The sequence below is a fragment of the Meleagris gallopavo genome, chromosome 4, assembly GCF_905368555.1.
Source record: "Meleagris gallopavo chromosome 4, MGAL_WU_HG_1.1, whole genome shotgun sequence".
NCBI classification, from domain to species: domain Eukaryota; kingdom Metazoa; phylum Chordata; class Aves; order Galliformes; family Phasianidae; genus Meleagris; species Meleagris gallopavo.
The window spans coordinates 24,826,676-24,852,592 of NC_139407.1; the positions used below are offsets into that span (position 1 = coordinate 24,826,676).

The 25,917-nt window shown below is 37.4% G+C and overlaps 1 protein-coding gene across 3 annotated transcripts in view; it reads left to right on the forward strand.

Annotated features, from left to right (window-relative positions):
• The window catches only part of BMP2K (BMP2 inducible kinase), a 57,082-nt gene that overhangs the window by 24,012 nt on the left and 7,153 nt on the right, over positions 1-25,917 (forward strand). Inside the window, exons 4-16 of one of the 3 annotated variants that reach the window (XM_085222502.1) lie at positions 445-587; positions 831-952; positions 2,034-2,115; positions 2,777-2,909; positions 3,339-3,442; positions 5,171-5,250; positions 6,461-6,621; positions 7,418-7,596; positions 8,050-8,145; positions 9,248-9,435; positions 11,042-11,199; positions 16,068-16,181; positions 18,749-18,856. In XM_085222502.1, the coding sequence (XP_085078628.1) occupies positions 445-587; positions 831-952; positions 2,034-2,115; positions 2,777-2,909; positions 3,339-3,442; positions 5,171-5,250; positions 6,461-6,621; positions 7,418-7,596; positions 8,050-8,145; positions 9,248-9,435; positions 11,042-11,199; positions 16,068-16,181; positions 18,749-18,856 (1,668 nt within the window). The remainder of the gene's footprint in view (positions 1-444; positions 588-830; positions 953-2,033; positions 2,116-2,776; positions 2,910-3,338; positions 3,443-5,170; positions 5,251-6,460; positions 6,622-7,417; positions 7,597-8,049; positions 8,146-9,247; positions 9,436-11,041; positions 11,200-16,067; positions 16,182-18,748; positions 18,857-25,917) is intronic. The other 2 variants (XM_085222503.1, XM_085222504.1) reach the window with 2 other exon arrangements.

Sequence of the window (25,917 nt, forward strand, 5' to 3'; positions counted from 1 at the left end):
AAGCTGTGAAAGGGTTATGTAAGGTCTCTAAGAGTGGATTATGCCCCTTTTTTTTTTTTTTTCTTAGTCTCTCAGAAAGACAAAGAAATGTCTAGATTATGAGTTACTTTGAATTCTGTTGGCTGACAGCACTCTGGCTGTGGATCTAAATGCAAGAGGCACTTCTAGGGGAGCATCTTTGTGTGATGGATGATTCTTCCTGCCTGCAACAATTTGATAGAAGAGTTTCATTTGGCGATGTTTTTGAGACAGTAACCTTTCTGCCTAGGATCATACCCGTGAAAGTTTGAAACAGCTTGGATTGTTGTTTTTTTCTTTTGAAATTGGTGACACGAGAAAGCTGAATTGCATGTTGTGGGCTATTTGTGCGTGAGAAAAATTTATACTTCTATACGTAATGAGAATTATTAGAAGGTGAAATAAAATTCTTCGCTGCTTCTTCAGCTGGGCAAGTTGTGAATCAGATGAATCAGCGCCTGCAGACTGGCTTTACGGAGTCAGAAGTAATGAGAATATTTTGTGATACCTGCGAAGCTGTTGCTCGGCTGCATCAGTGCAAAACTCCTATAGTTCACCGAGATTTAAAGGTATGAGCCTGATACCCAGGAACACCTGGGTAAAAGTCAGTGGTGCACTCGAAAATGATTAGAAGTGCAGGAGCTATTTCACTAAGGCTGACTTGTAGTTAGAGAAGCACTTGTAATGCTGTGTTTATTGGTTGCTTTTCTGGTAACTTCCTTATTTGCGTGTGAGGGCAAGAATGCATAGTAACAGTTAAACTGGAAATCAGTGCCATTATTTTAATCTAACATGGCTGTTTGTGTTAACAGGTGGAGAATATATTGCTAAATGACAGTGGAAATTATGTTCTTTGTGATTTTGGCAGTGCGACAAACAAATTCCTTAATCCTCAAAAAGATGGTGTTAATGTGGTTGAAGAAGAAATTAAGAAGTAAGTTCACATTTAAGTGGCCTCAATAACCAGTGGTTGTGCTGTGAGACAGCTGAGTGTTATGATGTATTAGATGAAGACCTCTGAGGAGTGTATGATTACCTCACTGATAAGGATTTTAATATAACTGTTCAAGATGAAGAAATTGAAGTTGATGTGAATATAGTTCCATTTTTTTTACTGTCTATTAATGTTGCTTTTTCTATTTATTTACATGCTATTTTTGCAAAACAGACTCACATAGAATAAAACTTAAAGAAAGCTTGTGACTTTGAAATGAAATGGGTGATAAATGTATGCCTGGCTGCTGGCCATTTTAGGAGTTAAAATTGTAACTTCTGTGTTAATACGGCTAACTGTAAAAGTCTGAGGGAGAAAAGAGGTGCTAGCATTCTAATGAACTTACATACAGTCTTAATTATGGAATGCTATCTGCATCCTTCCTCCTAAGACTGGTCAGAAAATTGTTTTAACTTTATTGCAAACACACTCCTGAGAACATGTTTGGTTTGGTTCACTTCAGGCCATCTACTGCAGAGAAATAAACATGGATTACTTGTTCTCAAGTGACCAAGTGATACATGTATGTGTTCTTCTGTCTCTACAGAGTACTTTGCTGGTTTTGCAATGATTTTGTCAAACTTTATTTTTTTTTTAAAAGCATAGAATCATATAATATCCCATGTGATGGGGATATTATGTGTGATGACCGTGCTCTGTACTGCATGTTTCAATGTAAGATGAAGGCGACACTTTAAGGGCTCAGAATCTTTGCGATGACTGCTTACTGCAGTGTTACAGCAGAGCAACTCTTTGTTACTGAAGCACATGTACAGGGGAGCTAATGTGAAGAGCACGTTTTATCTGACTTTAAATTGTCATCCATAACAGTAAATATTATGTTACTATTCCAAGCCTTCTGTGATTTTGTAAACACAGTAAATTACTTGCATAAGACAATTTCTGGTGTGTACTAGACACCTGTTTCTGTGAATGGTATGTGTGTGGCACATGCTAGAGAAGGCTTTTTTGTTTCTGAGGCATGCTTTTCATCTGTTCTCTTGCAATTATGTGCATTTAGGTATACAACACTATCATACAGAGCTCCTGAAATGGTCAATCTTTATGGAGGGAAATCAATTACTACCAAGGCAGATATCTGGGTAAGCAAAAAATCAGGTACCGTGAAATATGGAACTAATTAAGAGATGAAGAAGCTAGCTAGAAGTAATGTAGACAAACTGAAAAACTAATTATTTAAAGTGGAAATATACAATGCAAGTACATAGTGCAGAGTACAATAATGGTATCTGTGGTAGTTAAGTCTCATGTAAATAAATTGAATACAATATGTGATGAGCCTGTTAAGGGAGAGATAAAGTAGACTCTTCCCATTTTGTTGGCTCAAATTGCTGCCTGGATGTCACCAACGATTTCTCATAGAAATTTGCTCACAGTACAACAAGGAAATCTGTTGTTGTTAGACAGTGTGCTTAAAGAGCCATTACAGTGAAGTAAATGAAGACTAAATTCAGCAAAAACACTAGTGGTATCCCTGAGCGATGCCAGAATGTGATGTAGCCCTTAGGTTAGGCTCTAGATTTGGTAGCTTGTTGTCTAACACACAAGTCAGTGGGAAAGAAGGCCTTTTTAGAGCTGCTTGTATATCAGCTTGTCACATCAACCCTGGTTCATAATGCAGCTGCTACATAACACTGTAAGCATCAGCTGTAGCTAGGATGCAATTAGTTTCTTGTTGGTGCTTCTTTATTGTGTAAATGGCTTGCTCTCATCCTTTTATGGGGCCTGTATTTGTTTTTACAGGCACTTGGCTGTTTGCTGTATAAGCTTTGTTTCTTTTCACTTCCCTTTGGAGAAAGTCAAGTTGCTATTTGCGATGGAAGTTTCACTATTCCAGACAATTCCCGATACACTCACAGTATACACTGTTTGATAAGTAAGTATTGGGCAGCACAGCAATTCTCTGGTCTTGTAAATAAAATGAAACACAAACAATGCTGTTGATGTAGATGAGTGACTTGGATAGATGGTGCATACTGGCTTGGATCTTGCATAACTCTAGAGAATTCTAATACTATTCATGTGTTTTGTTGTTTATTTGAAGTTAGTACTTCTGTTATCTATCCTTTCTGCAGCTGATACTCAAAATATAAAAACAGCATGCATCCTTGTCAATCATATTTGACTCTGGAAACCATTTGACTTGACAAAAAGCATTAAAAAAAGAATGTAATCATTCTTTTTGGAGTAAGCCTTGCTGGTAAAGTTACCAACATTGAATGAATGCGTTCTTGTTGCTAGCACACTGCATCAGTAGGCTTTCTGCTGTCAAACAATGACAATTTGATCTTATCAATTTTTGCAGGATATATGCTTGAACCAGATCAAGAACAGAGACCTGATATTTTTCAGGTATCTTACTTTGCCTTTAAACTTGCCAAAAAGGATTGTCCAGTGTCCAATATTAATGTAAGTAGTCTTTCATTTTTCTTACAGTGCTTTCAGGGGTTTTCATAGGTAGCATTGATAAAAGTCAGTCAGATCAGCTGAGAAGGAAGTTTTCAGTTTCTTAAGCCTTGTTCCAAAATTTAGAATGTGGAGCAAAATACATTTCATGTTGATTCTGTTTACTGTCTAAATAAAACACTTGCATTATGGGGGCATAACTTCATAAACTGCATAAACTACAAGTCAATACCTGACTTGTGCTTCTAATCCATACATGTCTTTTACATCTGATACAATTAATACCAAGTACACAGTAGAACTTAACGTGTAGAAAGTTTTACCTTACTAGTGTGAAGTGTCAAGAGTGTTTTCTAGATAAACCCTTTTTTTCTTTTAAATCATCTTTGTCAATTATAGCAATATGCTGGAAAGGACTGCAATGAACTGAAAGTAAATTGAAATAGTAAGTTAGTTTGCTGACTTTTGTGCCTTTGCTTTGCATGAAAGGCTGAACTCTCTTTGAAGTTCTCAACCTTTCCTCAAAGATGACCTAGTTCATTGACCAAGCTGCTAGGAATTCCAGGATACGTCAATAATGTTCAGTGTTACAGAGGGATTCCCAAGATAGGCATTAGGGCATTAGAAAAAGTCAATGGCAAAATTAATTTTGAAACAAATGTCATCTAAAGTAAACTGTGCTTTCAGAGGTAGTTGAGTGAATTTACCAAGATTCCTTTGAAATACGTTATTGTTGATCCTTGGTCCCATAGAAGAAGGTGCTCATTAAAGAGTGAATGTTATTTTTGGAAAACTTGTCATAAGTTAGCATGCTAAGCATGCTAAGGAAAAGAAGAAAAAATTTTGTAGGCAAAGGCTAAATTTCAAGTGTTTTGAAGGGTTTTGTATTTTTTCTATTTCAAAATGTGTTGTTAGGTGGTGCAATAGTTATGATTTCTCTCTGTTATATTAAAATATGTGCACGATAAGTATCTTGACATACCATTGAGAATTTACTAGGTTGCAGGCTGTAAGAGTATTATCAACTTGTTCAAGTGACTTGGCTATATCTGCTTATTGGATTCCTTTTCCTAAGGATAAAGGAAGAAAAAACTGATAACCTTATGTTATAAATGTTTCTGATCAGGATTAGATTTGCTTTCTTTAGTGTGTGTAAAGTTTATGCTTACATGAGATCATCTTTTACCTCTCTCTCTCCCCCATAATTGCCATTTTCCTTGATTAAATGCAGCTTAGGTGAAGAACAATTAATTCAGAAATTAAATTGAGAGGTTAGTTAAGAGATTAGTTAAAGGAGCTTGGATGCTGCGTTGTTTTGTGGATTTTGCATTGGATTGGAAGAACTGAATTGACTAAAAAACAATTTCATTCTGTTTTTTAGCTTAGTTTTAATCCTTAAACTTCAAGATGAAATGAATCTTTATTCTTTATAGTTAACAAAAAGCGTATGAAGAAAGTGCGTTACCTCATTGTTGGTAGTGCATGAATTAACTGAAGTAGCTGACATAGTAGTGAGTCAGGCCAGCAGTGCTTTCATTTTGTACTTCTGTAATAAGTAACAGAAAATAGAAATAGTGTTCAGTAAAAACACTTTCAATCTACAGCCCCGTGACCAGGTTCTGCATGAAGCCTTGCAGCGTTAAGGATTTGAACTCAGTTATTCCTTTTTGATTTGTAATGATCTTTTCAGGAGTTTGTGCTTTTAATTTCTTCACATTTATTTTTCCCAAGAATTCTCCTGTCCCTTCAACTCTTCCTGAGCCTATGACAGCTAGTGAGGCAGCTGCTAGAAAAAGCCAAATAAAAGCAAGGTGAGTAGATGATGTGGCTTCTTTTTTAGTATTATTAAACTGCACATTTGTCTGAAACTTTCTTTCATTAAAAAAAAACTTCCCAAATAGTTCATTAGAGTAGATAAACTACATTTCTAAGTGCTTCAAGTCTCTGAGTTCAATTTTTTTTCAATTGCTTTGAGTCCACTGAGGAAAAACTGAAATCCTAATATTCCTTGTTACTAAAAATTGTGATAGACCTGAATCTACCAATATGTGGCTTAATTACTAAGATTTTTAGCCATAATGATCAGCTCAGCTGCAACTTTATTAGCCTACTGCAAATAGAAGTAAACATTTGGGCTCATCTAAGCTGCGTTTAAGCTGTACAGATATATCTATGCTGTTTTAAGATAGTGATTGGTTTTGTTGGCTCTACTGTTGGTTGATGACATACAGTTGAGGGAAGGCATAGAGTATTAATGGAATAATGTTTTCAACTCCACCTGCTAGGCACTGCTGGGAAAGAGCCATGAATTTTCCTAATTAATTTTTTCTGACTACGTAAGATGCAGAGGTTAAGGCAGAAAACATTTAAATATAATTTGCTAAGAACTAGTATGAAGTGTTAGGTACTGGAGCTTAGCCGGTGAATTTGTGTTTTTAAGCAGTTAGACAATTTTTAAGATGCCAATACTGTGACTGGACACAGTGGGATTAAAGCTTCAAAGTCCCTTTTTGAATATCCTCCTTATCCTGGAGAAAAGTGGTACAGTGCTAACGTACTACAGAAAGACACAAATATTTATTTTATGAGTGGTAGAACTGCTAGACGTTAAATCTCTTATGAAAGCAGAAATGAATTAACTCATAAGATGAAGAAATACCTTAGTCTGGGTGTGTATGAGAAACAACTATATCTCTAGTTGCACAATTGCTGCTTTGAGTTTTCCAGGTAATTTTTATTCACTACTGTGAACTAAGGAAAGCTTGCACAGAAATTTAATCTAGTGCTTTATTCTCATGTAGAACAAGGCTGTTGCACAGCTCCTTCTGAAGTCTTTTGCAGCAGTCATATCTCTTTTGACTGTGGTGAGAAGAATCGTAGGAAACAACTCTTGAGATATTTAAATTGAGCTCAGAAGTAAACAGTGTATGTTTAAGATGCAAGCGAACTGTAAAGAGATGACGATTTGAATACACAGCAGTTACTTTTAATGAAGTCTCATCTATGGAAATATTGTTTCAGAATAACAGATCCTACTGGACCAACAGAAACCTCAATTGCACCACGACAAAGACCAAAGGCCAATTCAAGCACTGCTGCTTCAAGTGTTCTGACGATCCAGAGTTCAGCAACACCAGTCAAAGTACAAGTTCCTGGTGTATTTGGTAATCGTGGGCAAAAAGGTAACGTACCAGTGTCTGAGGTTTGAATGAAGCACATGAAACAATTATTCCAAGTTTCTTTTCCTCCTTAATCTTTTAAGGATAACCTTTGAAACTTAAAACTAAGTAGATGCTACTTTGTTTAAAAAAAGACCCAAATCTTTATCCCTTCTGGGACTCTAATTGTGCAAGTAGTAGCCATGCAAGACACATTGATTTATGCTAGTAACTGCTTAATTAAAAGCTGCAAAAACAGCCGAATGGCAAAACTCAGCAATCTGAGGAATTACACATGTAAGACAGTAGTTCTTAAGAATGCTTTCAGAGGCACTAATCAGTACTTAAACATGTGCTGCAAGAGACTTGTGTTTGGATATTTTATTTACTTGGCTTCCAAGTATGCAAAATCCAAAAGCATTTAGCAGCATTTTTTCACTGAAGGATGAATTTGTCACACTATTTTAATAAGTATATAGACAAAAACGTTATGTCCCACTTTTGAGTCAGAATAGACAAGCGTTTGGGACACTGAAGATAAAAGTGAATTGCTAGTAAAGCAGAATTCTTGAAACCAGCTTCCTCTGTATTGAGAGCAAAGGAAGCTTCTCATGTCTTGTAAGTAGACACTATGGATTGATAAGCCTGCAGCTGTCTTCACAGAAGGTGAAATATACAGTAAACTTAGCTTGCAAGATGTCAGACTTGGAACGGGACTATAAACTGTTTTGCCTTGAAATGCTAAATGCCAGCTGCCAGAGCAAATGAACAGTTGAAGTTTAGAAATTGGCATGCAAGTAGTATTGTCTTAATATTACAGGAACCCCAAGACCTGGAAATGGTCAAGAAATGTTGCTGTCTCAAGGGACCAATCAGCACCATCCGCAGCAGAACAGGGTTCTCCAGCAGCTGCAGCAGGGGGACTGGAGACTACAGCAGTTACACCACTTACATCACCAGCAAAAACAACCTACAATTCAGGAGGCTTACATTCAGCAGGTACAAGTCACATATTTAAAATACATCTCTTAAAGAGCTGTATGTTGTGTATGTTAGTATTTCGAATCATTTGCTAGTTAAACAATATGACCTAGTTTCTCTATGGTAGGAGAGAGGGAGAGGGATTGTAGCTCTTGCCCCTTCTTTTTAGCTTTGCACATTTGTCTCTTGCCTAGGCATTGCAATACTTACATAGGGAAGTTGTTTTCTTTGTGCTTTCCTGCTTTTGTTTCTTAACCCAGAATTTCTGCTTGCTTTGAGTCAGCACTTCGTGGCTCAAATAAAGGTTTTGTCTGTGTAAGCATGCTCCAGAGAAACATTTGGAATGATCTAGCTGACAGTAGTATGCTTGTAGGAGCTGGTGTAGGTAGATCCTCTGAGTCTAAATATTTGTGTATGCTAAATTGGGGAATCATGATTTCAAGATTTCTATTTTCTTCTTTTCGAATACAGTATCAACAAGCAATGCACCAGCAGGTGATCCAGCAGCAACTGTTGATGCAGTCTGTGTACCAGCAGCAACCTTCCCAATCTCAGTATCCTGCTATGGTACGTCAACAATGGAATGTCGCTGATAGTCTTCAAATATGTCCTATGATTGTAAGATGTGAAGTTGCAGCAACACAAGTTTGTGAGTAGTTATAATGAGCTACAGACTTGGTAAAAATCTCAAATTGTATTCGCTTGAGAGGAAAAAAAATTATTTCATCCAAGCTCTGTTGAGAAAGCTTATCTGTTACGTTAGTATTAAATGTGATATAGTCTAAACTTTGATCAGTAAAGTACTAATTGGAAACATACTTAATGCTTAAAGTTTCCAATAATGACCACTGCAGCTAATGTAAGTTATTCTGCAAAGCGATAAAACCACAGTGGCGTCAAACTTCTACTTCAAGCCCAGGTCGTCTAATTAGTTAAAACATCTAAGTACAAGTAGCCAGTAACTACTTTCACAGGCACATTCACTGTTGTGTATGTATGTAGCTGTATTCTGCAGCATTTGCTGAGGAAATCATGCAGAATTTCGGAGTCTTCTAGTAGTATTAAACCAACAAAATTCAGTTGGCACCCTTAGACCACTTCAGTACTTCAGAAAGAAAGAAAAAGGGAGAATCCAGGTTGATTGTCACAAGGAAGTAATTCAACCAAGGTTATACACAGTGTTTACAAACCTAACTAGCCCAGAGAAATCCTTGCTGTGTATAGTTTCACACTGGAATGCATGATAGAAAATTAAATTTTGTCAGTTGCTGGTTATTAAGCTCTATTGTTCTAGTTACTTTATTTTTAAGGTTTTAAAACTGCACTGAAGAGCATTTTGGCTCTTTGGTTCTCGCTTAAAACGGAGAAGTCTTTCAACATTTAGTTATTAGTGGTTTCAGAAGAATATAAATATTCTTGCATGCCCTTTGTGATGCTGCTACAGCAATGGAAATTTACACATATATAATAGTTACAGATAAAACAAGAAAACTGTGTGGCAGGAGGTGTTCAGAAGTTGGAGAGACTTTCTCTCTTTTGGTTAAGCTACCAATCTTTTCTGGTATATGGCTGTTTTTAATGAATGTCTGTGAGGCCAGTGTTGTTACTTAGCATAAGAGCTTCAAGTTTACCCATCTGAATGTTAATAATGTGCTGACTTCTTATTTAGGTGCAGCAATATCAGCAGGCTCTTATACAGCAGCAGATGCTTGTTCAGCAACAGCAACGGTCACAACAGGTGCAATCTCCTGAATATGTCCCTTCTCTACAAGACTTCTCGCCAGCCTTAATCTCCTACTCTGCATCACTTCCAGTACATGCTGGAACAGCGGCAGATTCTCCCTATGCTGCAAACAGGCAAGTATTCTGACACAGATGTACCAAGGGTTACTATCTGCTTTCTGTTGATAACTGTAAGGCACTACCAAATCCTTTCCTAGGAAGTTAATTGCTTCAATCATAAAGTATTGCTAAAACTATTAAGTAGTTAGTGGTAATGGATATTTTAAGTGGCCTGAGGGAGGAGAGCAGGTTGCAACTCTTCAATAGATGAGCCTAATCAAACTTCTTAAAGAACTTGTGTTTTTTTTCTTGTTCATGGACTTCTTCCAAGAAACAGACTGCTAACCACCTTGCTTTGAGTGGTCAGCAGCACATACTTAATGAAGTAATGAGTATGACACTCAAAAGACAGTAATTTTTACCATTTTTTGTTCTTTAATCCAGTTTGTAGGATACAGTTTTAAGATGGGCTTTAGGACTTCTACCAAATTAATCAGAATTATAACTCTTCCATCTGTTACCAATAGTCTGACTTGTATTCTGTAGTGGAATGTATCTTAATTTCAGTGATTGCAGAAGCCCATGCATTTACCATTTCTTAATAAAGTGGTGAAAAATGACCTTTTCATGTATCCTCAGCGTAAATAATATGTGGAATGAGAGCAAAGCAACATTCAAAAGAAGGCCAAAAAAAATTGTCTTATAGTTTCACTGATAGTTTCACTGATGTCTGACCTAAGTTAGTGTTAGCTACATAAGCTCATAAATACTGCTATTGCTACATTTGAAAGAGAAGCTCTTTGTACTTCTTCCAACCCTGTAGTCTATGGTGCAGCATTTTTTCAGACTTGCACATTTCAGGTGCTGCTGTCATTCATAGTCACTTTACAGTATGATGAAAGAGTGAAAAGCAAAATATTTTTCCCTCTACTGGCTTTATTGATACAGAATATCACTATGACAGATTTGGCTTCATGGAACCAATTAGGTAGCATAATACATAGCATGTTTGTGTCCATATCTGAGATTTAACACCTGTTTTCTGATCTAGCCTGTTATTGGATGTTATTACGAATAATTTTTTAAAGAAATAATTACAGTTTGGAAAGTAAATGATCATCTTGTGTATGCATGACTAAAGATCTGTACCCAGCTGCTTAGCTATAAGTCAGTGACCAAAGAGCAACAATTGGCAGTGCTTAAGGATGATCCTTGTAAGGAGAGAGAAGTGATAAAGCTAACTTGGCAGAATTTGCTTAAAAGGGAAAATTCATCTGATCGGAGGTTTTCTAGCATCTTAGCAAAGAGAAGATTAAACTCTGAATACACTTGCTAGTTTTTTTTTTCTTTAAAAAAAAAGACTGCTGTGTAAGTATAGAAATGAACACTGTGAAATACAGTTTTTCATCTTGCATCTTGACGAAGTTTTCTGTGCTTTGGCTATAATTAATCAACAACTAAAATGTACAAGGGTTCCATACAGAAATAATGCAATCAATCCACACGTTCTTAGCGATTCATTTTATCTTTAGTTTTCAGATATGTTTTGGTTAAGCTGTTAATACATATGTGTTACCTGTATGCAATATTTTGACATAACAAAGCATACTATCAATTTTTATCCTGATAGACAATCCTTTAATGTTCCTTTTTATTTTCTTTCTGTGGACTGACTTTACAGGTCAGGCATTATTGATTCTGAGGCAATTACCAGTTACCCAAAACAGAGCATCAATAACCCACCTGATATGTCAGGCTGGAACCCATTTGGAGAGGACAATTTTTCCAAGTTGACAGAGGAGGAGCTGCTGGACAGAGAATTTGACCTGCTAAGATCAAGTAAGGGACACTTGAAGGCTTATTTTGCTTCACAGTAAATAAGGTCTCAGCAGTACCATCACCTGTTTTACTGAGGGGCCATACAGTCTGTGTACAGAATTCTTTCTGAGCATTTGAGGGCAGAGTTGGGCCTGTCTCCTTTCCTTTCCCTTTCTGAAAATGTGTGCAATAAGATACGACTGTCTAAAACTGATAGCTACTGGCTGAAGTACTGTAGAAATGGCTCTATCTTGGCTTTTAAATCCTGCTTATGTCACCTTGATTGTTAAAAAGCTCTGACTAGCAGAGGTATTTGGCTGCTTGCTTCATTCCTCTTCAGCTTTTTTCTTGCACACCAGAACAGAAGATTTTGTGGGTCTGATACGTCCTTTGAAAATGCCTGAAAGAAAAATGATCTATTACATTATGTTAATGTTTTGTAATGTCCTTTTTGATGAGTGGCTACATGTAAGGGCTGCTTTATTGTTCTGATATGGCGTTAGTTGAATAAACTTTTTTTCTCTTGAAGTCAGTTATCTCGATGGTTTTTACTTGGAATTACTTTTTTAATTGCTTAACACACGTTTGTTAGACGCTTTTCCTGAAAGCTAGCTCTGTCATTTACAAGACTTACAAGATGTGGCAGTGTCAAAAAAAATATATATAGTGTATGTGTACTTGACTGACTCTCAGTAAGTTTACTGCAATTTAAAAACACAGTAAAGCTGAATTTGAAGTAATTGGGGGGGAAACAAATGATGTTTTCAGATATCTTTTTCTTCACGGATTTCTGGATGGTTAATTATAGCTGGTCAAGAAATGCACGTGACCTGTTCATCCTTGAGGAATGTCATTTGGCATCACTTTTGTCAGTCTCTGGTGGTAGCTGATGGTTTTCACTTCTACCCTGTGCTGATTTCATAAGACTTCTATTTTGGAGATGCAAATATAGCTTATACTTATTCCACAATAAAATGACTCTTCTTTGCTAGCATTTGGGCAGAATGGGTATTGTACTGGCTGAAGAGTGAACGTTCTTTGCAAATCTAAGTTTCAAAGTTGGAATTTTTCCTGGTACTAGAATTGAATATCTCAGGCTTGCTCTTTCCAATGGAAGCCTTTGAAAACTTTTGAAATGACACAGTCTTCAATCTGGAGCAGATGAACTTGAATCAAAAAGCATGATGTTACTCATTTCTAGAATCTGATCTGCCTGCTGGATTGCTGACTGTAGTTGTGTCAAATTCCATGAATTTGGTTTGGTAAAGCCATGTCTTATAAACAGATTCGAGTAGAGAAGAATGTATTAACCAAGGATATCCTTGAAGTGGCTTTATGAGTAAGCTGGAAGATATTTCACAAGAAGTGCTCTTGCCTGGCATAGCTGAAAAGACTGCTTTTTTAGCAAGCTAGGGAAATAAAAGGTGCTAGATAAGAAAGTAAAATAACCAAACTTCATGGTTCTGTTTTGCACAGTGTGATCTTTTCTTCCAAATTTTAATGGAACATTCTATAACAATAAAATGTTACTTGAGTTATGGTTTTAAAAGTGAGATTTTTCCTTTTCCTTGTAGGTCTTGTAAGGGCGCTTAATGAAGAAGTTCCCTAATGGTCTTTGGCACCTATGTTATTTGTATTTTATTCTGTATACTTCATTTTTAAGACTTCTGACATTGTGTTAAGATTGCACTAAGCAAACTTGACACAAAAGCAAGCAAACACCAAGCAGAGGGTTACTGAGATGGTGATAACGTTGTATGGAAGCCCTGACTGTTGCTGCTTGCCAAACAGCCACAACTGGTCACTGCAGTGAGTGCATAACAATTCGGCCCAATTTCTATGTGCCAAAACGTTGAATTAGATACTGACCACAATACAGTGAATATTACTGACCTGAGCAGCAGTGCACTAGGTGGCAGGCTTGTTTATGCATCAGATGAGAGATGTGATTACAGCTTTTCTTGGGCTTGATTTCAGTTAAGAGGTCTGGTCAATCTGTGTGTTTGTGTACGTATGGATATGTACAGCAGAGATTTCAAGGACCTTTCACTTGTTTGCTGTTACAGGAAGATCTTAATAGTTGTGTTGCAATGTGACTGCCTCTTCTGCATCTAGAACAGAAATATTTAATTTTGCCTACTTGTACTTGCTCAAATTTACGTGGAGTAATGAGAAGCCGGGAGGTTTGATTACAATTAAAGATAATGGCTGTCTTTCCCTCTCTAATGCTTTCTGCAGTTTCCTCTGATATATCTCAAGGATCAATGCTTGGTTCTCTTCATATGTAGGTTCTCTCTTATGAGAGAAAGTTGCTGTTTTACTGCCAAGTGCTTTTTCTTCAATTCTTGAGTTTACCATGAATCATTTTACCCTCTGGAAGAAGGAGAATTGAAGATTCGGGTTTGTTAAAGAAATTGTATTGTGACTGAACCCAGTGGCTGTCCTGTGCTGTAGAACTCCTGTACAGTGTTACACAAGTCTGTCTTCTTGCTATGTTACATAGTGCTGAGTATGGCATTCAACATGCTCATCCTTTTTTTTCTGCTTCCAAAAGCTTCTTTGTGTTGTTGAGCTGACATGTTACCCATTATTTGAAAATATTTTAAAATCTATTGCTTCTGACACTAATGCATGAATAATTAAATGTGCATGGCCCTTGTTAGAGTATCATGATATGACGAATTTTTGTTAAGCTAACTTGGTTATTTCTTGTATATAGTAGTATAATGTCTTCGTGTGCTTACTGATGGGTATTGCTGTGACAATTACCTTTATCCATGGAAAAGAGGGCTAGCTCTTAGAACAGAATGCTTTGTTTAGACTTCAGGAAGATTTCCAAAGTAAAAGATGATCGTTGTTGTAAAAAGTTATGCACAGCTATACCTCTTGTTCATGGGCTTAGATGACTGACTTGGTATGAAAGGTCATCTGTGCCATTTAGTACCTGATAGGTGTCTGTTGTATCAGCAGTCTCAGCTGCGCTTGGATTCATTGCATTCACTGAGAAATGAGTCTTGGGTCACTGCTTTGAGGATGCTGCATGTGAAGTACAGTAATGCCAAAATGGGCAGTCCCTTTGCTTCTGCTTGGTTGGAATTGGAGAAAGCATGGCTGGCTTTTGTCTCCAAAACACTGTTTGATAAAAGGAAATGAATCTTAATACAAAATGAGCAAAGCACACTTGTGGATGGACAAAATGACTTCTTTTTCAGTAGCTTTAGCTTTGAATTGACACTTTTTAAACTTCATTTCCCATAGAAACTTATTCAGCAATGTATATGTCTAGGTTCCATGGAGGTGATGAAACCCTAATGATCTTTTCCTATTTCTTCTTGCATGTTTAGCATTTCGATCCATTTTGTTTTCCCTTGTGTTGCTCAAGTAGGAAGATACTATCATCTGAGAGTTGAGATTTCTGTAGTCCTATGAGGCAGCATTAGCAGTTGAAGTTATTGCATGCTTAAAAGTCCTTCTAGGTTTTGATTGCCTGCAGATTGGTTCAGCACTTAGCTCATTCTCCTCTAAGGCAGAAACTAGGAATAATAGAAGCCTGCTTTTCTAAAGGTGCAAGTTGAAGATTGGGTACACCCAGAAGCTATTCAAGCTAGTCTTCTACGCATCTTAACTTGTATTTTTATTCTACGTGAGTGCATCACTACTTTATCTCCCCACCAGAAGTTCCTCAGTTGGCTTTAAATTTAAAGTAGAGATTGCCTGTGATGCAACAGTTCCTGCTTCTTATTTCTTTGAGCATGTAAGTGTAGATAAGAATAAAATAGCTGAAACCGTGGGTGCTTTTATGTGAAGAGGATGCTTGTCTGTGGAAAACTGGCATATAACTTCAGAACTCATGTACTTTGTACACAGAGTTAATATGCATCTGTCTGAAGTAGATAAGCTTGCTGTCCTAGCCCTGGTGATTATCTCAAGAAAGCCTCTTGTGTCCTGTATGGAAGGGCTGAATAGCACACGTGCAAGGAACTTGATATGCTACTTAAGCACAGTTCAGCTGCATTTCAAAAGCTGCAAGTTGACAAGGAGGACCTGCTACAGATTGTTTGGAAGAACAGCTGTCTGCTGTGAAAGAGGGAAGACCAAGATGCTGCACCTTGTGCTGAGACTATGGGACAGTAGCTGAGGATGGCAAACCTCCTCCCTGTGGTGTTGGGAGGTGATAATGAGTCTTCCTGGGCCCTCCTGCAGAGCTGCAGTGTGGTGGCTGGGCTGGGCAGTCTGGAGCTCAATGTGACCTTGCTGTAAGACAAGAGCTTAGGCAGAAAAACCATTTCCCATTCTTAGTGCTTCTAATTTTTGCATTGTTAAAAACCTTAAGCTGAAACTTTTAGTAAAATGAAAAATGAGTACCCCAGAGTTGAAAACCATATAAAACAAATACTGTATTTCTCTGTATAGTGACACTCTTTGTTTCAAATTATTACAATTTATATCTTTAATAGAAAGTATTCCCAGCAATTCTGCTGTGACTGTTAACTTTTTCTTTGTGGCAAAGGCTACTCAAAACTTGGATTAAATGATTGATTTTGCTTTTTAGATTAGCACAGTGGTTCTGGTTTAAAAACCTCAAGTACAGATGACTAGCTGTAATTTCTGTTATAGAGCACATAGGCTGCTTTTAAGACCTTTCTATAAAGCATTCCATTAGGAAATACGTGCTGTTTTTGCTTAGACAGAGGTATTAAGAAGGGATCTGTGCACATCAGTATTCCAGAATGCTCAAGAAGTATGAACTGTATCTTTAAAACATACAGGAAAATAATCAACACTATGTAGCTCACTCATCCCAAAGAGTAGATATCATTACATTGGAGTAAGACCTGCCATTTTTATTTTATTTTATTTTTTGTTCTGTTTCATTTTATTTTTTACAGACAGGCTGGTGGACAGGAGAACAACTTCAGATAAGAATGTGGAGCTACATTCTGCTCCACAGAAAAGTCCTCCCGAAGATCCATTTGGTTCTGTTCCTTTCATTTCTCACCCAGGCAAGTGACATCTGTAACATTGCTACCTCGTATGTGTGTACATACATGTATACATATATATTTGTGTGTGTATATATACGTTGAGTATGCGTGTCCAGTGAAATGACCATAGATAAAAGTCTTGGCTGCCTCATGATGTTTTTTTTTGTCTATTACCTCCAAATAAAAATATCTCTCCGTCCAATTCCTGGTACTTGGACAGTGTGCAGAGTGTAGTCTTGACAATGCAAATATATTGGACCAATGCAGTGTGAATCACTGGCGTACAACTAGAAATGCTTCTGCTGAAAGGAGATAACTGACTAAGGACAGATTTCACATCCACCTTCCAGTCTTCTTCTAACTTACGCTGTTTCTTTAGTTCAGTTCTTCAGCCAAGTTAAAAATCTGTATTCCTGGTGTATTGAATTGTATAGTTTTTTGGAGCAAATTGATTCAAAACAAATTAAATATTTTGTCATATCTAAATTTGGAAGAATTTGTATTTTAGCTTTGACTATTTTTTATTTTACCTTAGAGAGACGTAAAAATAACATCTGTGACCACTGACTATGAATATGAATCTGTTATTTTGCAACTTAATGTTTTCCTGATCAGCACTTTATTTATAATTCTGACAACCTGAGGCAATGTAAAAACCTATGAGAATTGATGGTAAAAATATCAGTTGCTTATGGATCTTACACACATCTCTACCAGTGTTTGTTTGGGGAAAATTGTGCTTTAATATGCCTTCTGTTAACTGTTCTTATCTCAGTTCAAAAGCTTGAAGTGCCTTAAAATAAATTGCTTTAGAGTCAACCGAAGTTAACATCTATGTTTACTTTTGCTTCCATTTTGAATTCCTAAAGATGGCTTGCTAGGTATTAATACTCACAAGTGCTCTGGTGCTATACACAGTGAAGAGACAACAGGGTAGCACTTCTTATATTCTAGAAGACAGTTGATTGTAAAACCATGTTTCTATATCTATGTCCTTTGTTCTTGTGAAAAAGACTGGAATTAATTCCCTTAGATCTGTTACTCTATTCTTAGTCTGTCTTTTGATTCTGCTTGCTTGGTTAAAGGTAAGGCTGTTTTCTGTAGTTCTGTTCTTGTAATTTAGTAGTCCAATGCAATGTGAAGGCAATTCTGAAGTGAATAAGTATTCGCTATCCCAACAGTTGCCAGTTTGGAAACATTTACTCTTTAGTTTTCATGGAAGAAATGTTATAGGTGAGCCTAAGTTCCCATGCGAAGTAAACAGTAGTTACCTTTAATCTGAAGTGGTAACTGTCAGAAGCTTATTCTTCTGCATTTTTATAACTATGTGTGTAAGAATCACTTATTTGTTTCCGTATCTTGACCTTTGAAATTTATTTTCTCATTTCTGCTTTTAAGATCATTACATTATAGGTTAGACTTCACTGAATGGCTCTGCTATATTACGTCAGTTTGCCATAGTTAATCTTTAAAACTGTACAAAGCTTTGGTCATGGATCAAAACTGACACTTCATTGCATTTTTTACAAAAAAAAAAAAAGGACAAAGAAGCCCCCAAAACTTGTTCAGTAGCTGTTTTTTACCTACTTAAAATTGGAATTTAATCTAGGGTATGTATTTGCTTGATTTCAAGGAAGATGTTTGAATTCAGTGTTAACAGTGAGTTACATTTAACTGATGAATCTGATCTGATAAATGCTTACACCTGAAAATATCTTCAAGAATCTAAATTGTTTTTCCCCACTGAATTGTTCTTGGAAAAGTCTTTAAAGCACATTTTAAGCCAGCCAAGAAAGGGAGAACAATGCTGACAGATGTATTTTATTTCTAGTTGAGGGCTTTCTGGGGAAAAAAAAAAAAAAAGACCTTAATATTTGGATTTCCTCTTGTTCTTACCATTGCTGTGCAATGTTATTTTTCTGGCTTGTTTCCTATGATTATAAAAGCTTTTAGACCATGTATACCTTATTCAAGGAATAAGTGTGAAGGTGTCTGAATAAAAAGCATAACATGGTTAATGTTTCCAACAATTCCAGTATTCGGGTGTGTTGTGGCAGCTGCCAAGCTCTACACAGTCATTTGCTCTATCCCTGTCCCTGTGGGACGAGGGAGAGAATTGGGGGTGGGGGATGAAACAAAAACCAAAGGAAACCCCCAACAAAGTAGAACTTTCAAATTGAGGTAAAAAGTATTTACTAAGACAGAAAAGAAAGAATAGAACAATAATAATTATGTTAAGAATGTAACATGTATTTACAAAACAAGTGATGCACATTTAATTGCTCACCACCCGCTGACTGATGCCTAGCCAGTCCCAAGTACAGGCAGCCTCTCCCACCCCCCAACTAACTCCCCTCCGTTTTATAGGGTTTTTTTCACAGGATGTTATGGCATGAAATATCCCTTTGGTCTGTTCAGCTCAGAGCTGTCCTGGTTCTGTCCCCTCCCAGCAACTTGTGCCCCTCAGCCCCTCGCTGACAGAACAGTATGAGAAGATGAAAAATTGAAATGTCCTTGGCTCTATACAGCACTGTTCAGCAGCAGCTAGAAACACTGGTGTGTCATCAACATTATTTTTCTCTCAGAGCCAAAACATAGCAACCTACCAGACACTGAAGGAAAAAAAAAAATCAACTCTGCTTCAGCTGAAACCAGGACGTGTGGTGTTTTCCTCCATCCCTTGAGTAGCAGAGGTAAGTACTGGGAGGAATAAGGAAACCCATCTGATCAACACATGGTGTAAGAGGCTGGTGCCATCAGAAGAATTTTGTTTTCTTTGACCCTGGAGTGGTTTATCCAGCACAATGCCTGCTGGTTACAGATTTGGTCCACCTGTCTTAAAGAAGGGAAAGAATCCTAGCCCATGTGTTGACAGGGCTTGTTGAGAGGGCTTTAAACTAGATTTGAAGGGTAAAAGGGGTGAAATCAGGCTTGCTAGGTATGAGCCTAGGGGCAGCATGCCAGGATTGCTGTAAGACAATTCCAAAATGTCAGAAGTCAAGCAAGTGAGGTAGAAGCCTGGCTTGGCTGAACAAGGATCTTATTCCAGAGCTTAGGTGAAAAAGAAAACGTATGGCTGCTGGAAGCAAGATCAAGTGACATGGGAAGACTACAGGGATGTTCTTCTCTTTTGTAGAGAGAATATTTGTGCAGCCAAAGCTCAGCTAGAGTTGAAGCTGACCAGTACTGTGGGGGACAATAAAAAGTTTTCCTAAATATGTTAACAATAAAAGGAGGATCAGAGAGAACATGGTTTATTACTTGATGAGAGTGATTATCTTACAAATATGGGCATAAATAAAGCAGAGATTTTTAGTGCATTCTTTGCCTCTGTCTTCAATAGTGATGATGGGCCTTAGGGTCTCAGGTGCCCTGACTTACAGGACTGTGACTGCAATGATGATCAACTCCCAGACAACCCTAAACTTGTGCAAGATTTGCTGTTCCACTTGTGTGCACAGGAGTCCGTGGGACCTGGTAGAATTCATTTCAGGGTGCTCAGAAAGTTGGTTGATGTTATCACAAGACTTCTCTAAATTATTTTTTCACGTGTCTTGGGAATCTGGAGAGATCTCAGTTGACTGGAAGCTAGCAAACGTTGGTCTAGTTTTCAAGAAGGATAAGAAAGAAGACCCTGATAATTACAGACCTGTCTGTCTTGCTTTAGTGCCTGGTAAACTTATGGAGAAAATTATGCTAGGAGTTACTGAAAAAGACCTGAAAGGCTATGCTGTCATTGGCCACAGCCAGTACATATTAATCATGTGAAGGTCCCGTTTAACTGATTTAATCTCCTCTTATGACAAGGTCACCCATCTAGTTGATCATGGGAAGCCAGTTGATGTTATCTTTACTGAAATCCAAAAAACTTTTGATACTGTTTCTCACAGTACAAAATGGACAAAATGTCTATCATGTAACTAGACAAAAACATAATTGATGGATGAGCAATTGGCTGATAGGTCAGGCTCAAAGGGTTATAGTAAATAGGGTTACATCAAACTCCCTAGGGCTCTGTTTTAGGGCCGGTTCTCTCTAATGTTTTCATAAATTAGTTGGATGTAGAACTAGAAGGATTTTTGAGCAAGTTCACTAATAGTACTAAATTGGGAGGAGCTGTTTTGAGTGATCCTATGTGGAGACAGAAGTTGGACTCAATGATCCTTAAGGTTCCCTTCCAACTCAGGATACTCTATGATTCTTCATTGCCATATTCAACTGTCCTAGCTAAAACTCAGATGGGGTGTGAGACTGACTTTGTCTTAATTTCCTTATTGTATGTGTCTGCATTGCAAACAAGGAGTATATTATCACTGCTCAGCCAGATCTGACTATTGACTTGACTTCTTGAACTGTGATGAAATGAAATATTGATGTTATTAATACAGATTACTTAAAATTAAGAGCAGAAGGAAAATTTGATGTTAATAAACAGTAAGACTTCCTATTGAAGTGTTCTATTGCATTAACAAGCTTTGGAGTAGAATTATGGTCTGTTCCTGCTTTTGTTGCTGTTGTGTGACTTGAGTCTTGGGTTCATAACTGTTAATGTGTGGGCTGCAGCAGGATAGAGAATTTTTCTTGTTTTGGAGATTTACATGTTATTTGAAAGCACAGCATGACTAAATAATTCTATTATCTGATAGAACATACTTGCGAAGAATCCAAAGATCCTGTATTATCTTTTTTGACTTAACAGCTTAACATAAGATGCTACAAGTGCAACAAAATAAGTGCAATCAGGTATGTGTACGCATGTTTGGGAAGGATATGCAGAGGCTGAAACTGGCAAGAGATACTCCCGAATTGTGTGTTGAAAGAAACCCAAACCTGAGCAGTTAGTAGGGTTGTTGTACAGTCCTCCAGATCTGGTTAATCTGACAGTTCAAATCAGTTCATATCAGTTTTTGTGTTTGATTAAAATACTGATTTTTACTATACAAACTTTCCTTGGTTATGGCTTTCAGGCGTTGGTACTATTTGCTGACTGCAGGTTCAGGGTATTTCCATGTGTCATCTTTAGACTTTTCTCAACAGGACTTCTAAAGTAACTTGAAATTATTCACGCTTCACAAGAACAAATGGCATGTGCAGCTGTGCCAGTGGTGTGCTTTAATGCTTTGTAGCTTTTTTTTTTTTAAATCAGATCTTAGAGCAACCCTGGTTGCTTTTTTTTCTTTACATACTTCAACATTCAGACTGCAAATATTGGAAGGAATTTCTAAGCAATAGATGCTAGGCAGAAGTGATTTGTTCTTTTTTTCTCTTGAAAATAAAGGTGGTAAGCAGTGCAAATCCATTACAATATTCAGCAGCTGCTGCTCTGGCTGTTGTCAAAGAAATAGTGCAGATTTAGTTGCAGTGTGCTGGTAATCCTTGGGCTGACATGTGGCAAATTGCTCTGAAATGATGGCGGCAGTATGTTACCAATTCCAAGAAAGCTGAAAGCCCTTATGCCCTACCCTTTGGTCACCCCCGCAATACCCTCCAATGATGAACTAGCAGAAGGCATGCAATTACTGACGTTGTTAGGAGGAATTCATCCTCTTATAATCGGATGTCTAGAAAAAGAACATCAGAACAGAAAATTTCCTTGAAGATTGGGATCTTCTTATATGATTAAAGATGTTCCACCTGGCTCGCATTTGAGTGAAGAACAATTGTCTCCTACAAGATGCAAACCTGATTAGAAGTGTGCTAATCTGAACAGTACATTACAAACAGATGTTACTCCACATTTTTCAGCTTTTTAATAAACGTTTATCTGAACAGTCTACGCAGCAGTTTAGTTTGAGAAGATTGCATGAAATCAACATGATGGAATGCTTCAATTTTGAAATCTATTTGACCAGAGCATTAAATTGTCATTAACTGAGAAATTTTTCCCTTTTGGGGCATTAAGTTTCTATTTGTAATGCTTTTGGTATTCAGTTTATTAACTTCTTTAGAAGTGAAAGATGTGAATTGAAACACTAAAAGACATTACTGTCGTAGGTTTAAAGCCAGCGGCTGCGTGGAAGAGATTTTTGTTCCTTCTCTTTGGTTTTGACACAGGTCTGCTTTGATTTTCTCCATTACTCTGTCATTGGGAGTAAACTGGAGATATTGCATATGAAAAAGCACATGCAGAACCAGTTTCTTCCATGAATTCAGGCTGTGTCAGCCTGGAAAGTATGTAAAAGTAATATTAAACTCAAGTCTGCTTGGAGCAGATGTCTCTGATTGTTTATAACACCTTGGCACAAACTGAAGAACAAAGCAAGGCATTCGTTATTTCTGGAAAAAAACAAAAATGGGGGGGAGGGACAGTCAGGTCACTACTCTCTAAATACTTGAAATGAATAGCACTTTCTCAAAAAGTACTTGGGAGAACGAGGTGTGGCCAGGAATGTCATTTGATGTGATTGCTTGCTTTCTTGTTGGGATTGTGCGTGTAGAGTTGTATATGTCCTGAAATTTTAATCATGTTGTTCTGGAGATTGCAGTTAGATTCCAGAAGAAAGTTCAGGATGCTGATCTGGATTCCCTAGCAACTATATTGCCTGTAGACTTCAGGTGATTGATTTCCAAAGTCACCTGCGGCATGTTTTCAATAAGATTATCAGCTGGAGGTGTACCTCTGATGTATTAGAGTGGATTGTATGCTGATACCAATGCATGGAAATATGGCTTGGGAGGCTGATCTCAGTGTCTGACTGTGCTTTGTCAGGGCCTGCTTGGTGTCTGTCCTGTCCTGCCTGCAGAGGTCTGCTGAGAGACATCTTCATTGTGTGGCTTCAGTTACTTGTGCACTGTATGTGAGCTGTTGATATGGTCCCCTTTTTCTTGCTGGTGTCCTTTGCACTGTGGCAGCAATTAACAAATAATATTTAAATCCTTTGGTTAAGATATATTCTAGTTTGCTTAGCCTTTCACGTCTTCAGAACATGGAAATTGAATGGAAGTAGAAATACTGTCAATATCCATGTGAGTTTACACTCGAACGCTAAAAAGGTTGTGGGTTATTTTTGTTGTGTGTGTTGCCACAGTCTAACCTAGAAATATGTATATTTTTTTCCCCCCTCCTTTTAAATCTAATTACATTTATGTTAACATCAGTGTTTCAGTAAATACTGCGAACAGCAGGATTTGGAAGATATGGGGGTTTATAATGCAACGTGAAGACTATACCTTAGGGAAATCTAAAGCAAGCAGCCAAATCCAGTTTCTAATTTAGTGGTAAAGCAAATATGTAGTATTTAAAATTATAGTAGATAAGAAGCAATCTGACACCAGAAGCAAACAAGAAGCAGCTCAAAGCCCTAATCACCTGATGTTTTCAGTCATTTTGATCATCTTGGTTTTAGATCTATACATAAAACACATTGCCACAGAACTCCTGTTGGAAGTTTGGGTATAAATACAAACTAGCAAAATGGCTGATAAATATAGAAACCAGAGAGTGAAAAAAAAAAAAAAAAAAAAAAAAAAAAGTGGAGAAGGGAAAAAAAATAAAGAACTTTGTCTTCTAAAACTTAACATTCCAGTTGAAATCTAAGCATAGAAAGAGAGAATGGCTTGGCTCTCTGCTGAAAGTGGTATGATTATTTCTTTGTGGAAGAAGATACAGCCTGAAATGAAAATGCTTTTTGTTTTAGAAGAACAGGAGATCCAGATCTTGATTGTGGTTTTGGTTTTTTCCTTTTTTTAGGAAGAAGGAATGTATGCATTCATTCCCCAGCTTTTTCAGTCCTTAGATCACACTGAATTGATTGTAACTTTGTTAAAAATAATTGCAGAAATAAATGGAAAGTGCAACTGGTGCAGTATTGTAAATGGAGCTTGTTAATAATTGCTTTAATGAGAAACATACTCTGTTCCTAGGACTGTCAGTTGCTAGAGATTTAGGAATTTTATACTGAGTGCTTGTGGTGTCCTTTGTTCATGGTGCATGTATCTTACTTGTTTAGAGTGCTTAGTGGGGTATGCTGATGTTTATAGTCATGTAGAACTGAGCTGTATATGGCTACACAGTCATTATTGGCCCAACCGTGCAGTTTATGGTGAGTTCACTTCTTTTGATGTTGGAATTTGCTCCTGCAGATGCAATAGTATGTGTTTAGATCATCAGCCAATTTGAGGAAAAAAAAAAAAGCTAAATGTGTTCATGGAGCAGAAGACTTTCCTGTCTTAGAGAGTTAAATAGACTCTGAGTTGCTTGTAGCTTTTTAAGATATAATAGTATTTTGGACCAAACCTGAAAGTGCTAAGGAAACAAGTACCTGATGCATTATGAATTGAATGGACAAGAGATCTTATTCTACCCTTAAAACAGAAGAGATTTTCCTGGGTAATGAGATTGTACTTAAGAATTCCTACTGCTGTTCTTGAGGGAGCAAGACATGAAGGCTCATCTTTTCTACTGGAGGATGTTAACTGCTGCTAGTAGCACAACTGTCATGACTGGAAATATTCCAAAATTGAAGTTTCTGGAGCTCCTTAGTATGGTTGTTGTGCTTTGATAACAACATATATGGAAAGAGAGGCCTGGGATCTCTTTTGAGAAGTGTATGTGTAGTTCAGATGTGTAATTCTTTACAATAGACTGTGACAGATGAGGTGGAGATCTTTTAAGAAGAGGTGTGTAATAAAATAGCCCAGCTGAGCAAGGTGCTCCTTGTGTGCTGCTTCTGCCAACCCACACTCATTTGTCTGCTAGCTTTTCTTCCATCTGTCTGCATTAAGAAGCAGTTTAATCCATTCATAAGCATGTGGAAGGTGTTATACTTTATCCCTAGTTGATTTGACAAGAGCAACCTCTCAACCAAGCATGTTGCCTCCAAGTTTAAAATGCTGTCATTTCTACACTTGACTAGGAGCTGAGGTCTTGAAGAGGGTAAGATCTTGCTGGAGTGTTCACAGGGCATTAATATTGAAAGCCCTGTTTTTAGTCATAGAATCATTAAGGTTGGAAAAGATCACCAAGATCATCATCAACTCATCACCACCATGCCCACTAAACGATGCCTCTCAGAATAAAATAATAAAACTCTGAATGTGATAATCTGAAAACTCCATATTTTTCCTACTGTATGGTAACAGAATACAGCAACAAAATATCTTGGAGTAGGATAGATGTCTTTTCTTGTTATTAAAACGGAGGGTTTTAAATTTCTGTAAAGCACTCTAGGAGGAATACTGTGGATAGTATTTTCCATTTACGTGGTTGTCAGATTATGTATTTATGATGTGTTTATGTAAGCAGTTCTGTCTGTGTAGTAGATTTCCTGTCTTCAGCACATAATTGCTGTTCTTCTGAGCTGTCCTGACTTCCCGTTGCAGTAGGGCATGCATCTCACAGATTGCAGCATGTCTGCTCTTCAGCAGTTATGCATTCAGCTTTCTTCAGAGAACTGATGTCAGTAAAACAGAACTGTTCTTCCCTATCTTACACTGGTGATCTCAGAAACATTTTGATGGCCTTGTGAAATACTAACTTATGAAGGAACAAGAACAATGTTTTTGCTGTTCTGCAAGCTTAGAAGTGGAATTGTATGCACTATGTCTGCTCTCAGATGCCAAACCAACATCCTGCACTGTGTGACTTTTGTTCCATGACATTGAGAGATTTGTACACTGAAAAGTAAGCCCCTACAAATTCCAAAGCCTGAACGCGAGTGCAATATAAGCATGAAGGCAAGTGAAATGGGGAAGAGAGAGATGATGTAATGCAGGCAGTATTTCACTGTGTTCATCTTTCCTTAATTGAAAGCAG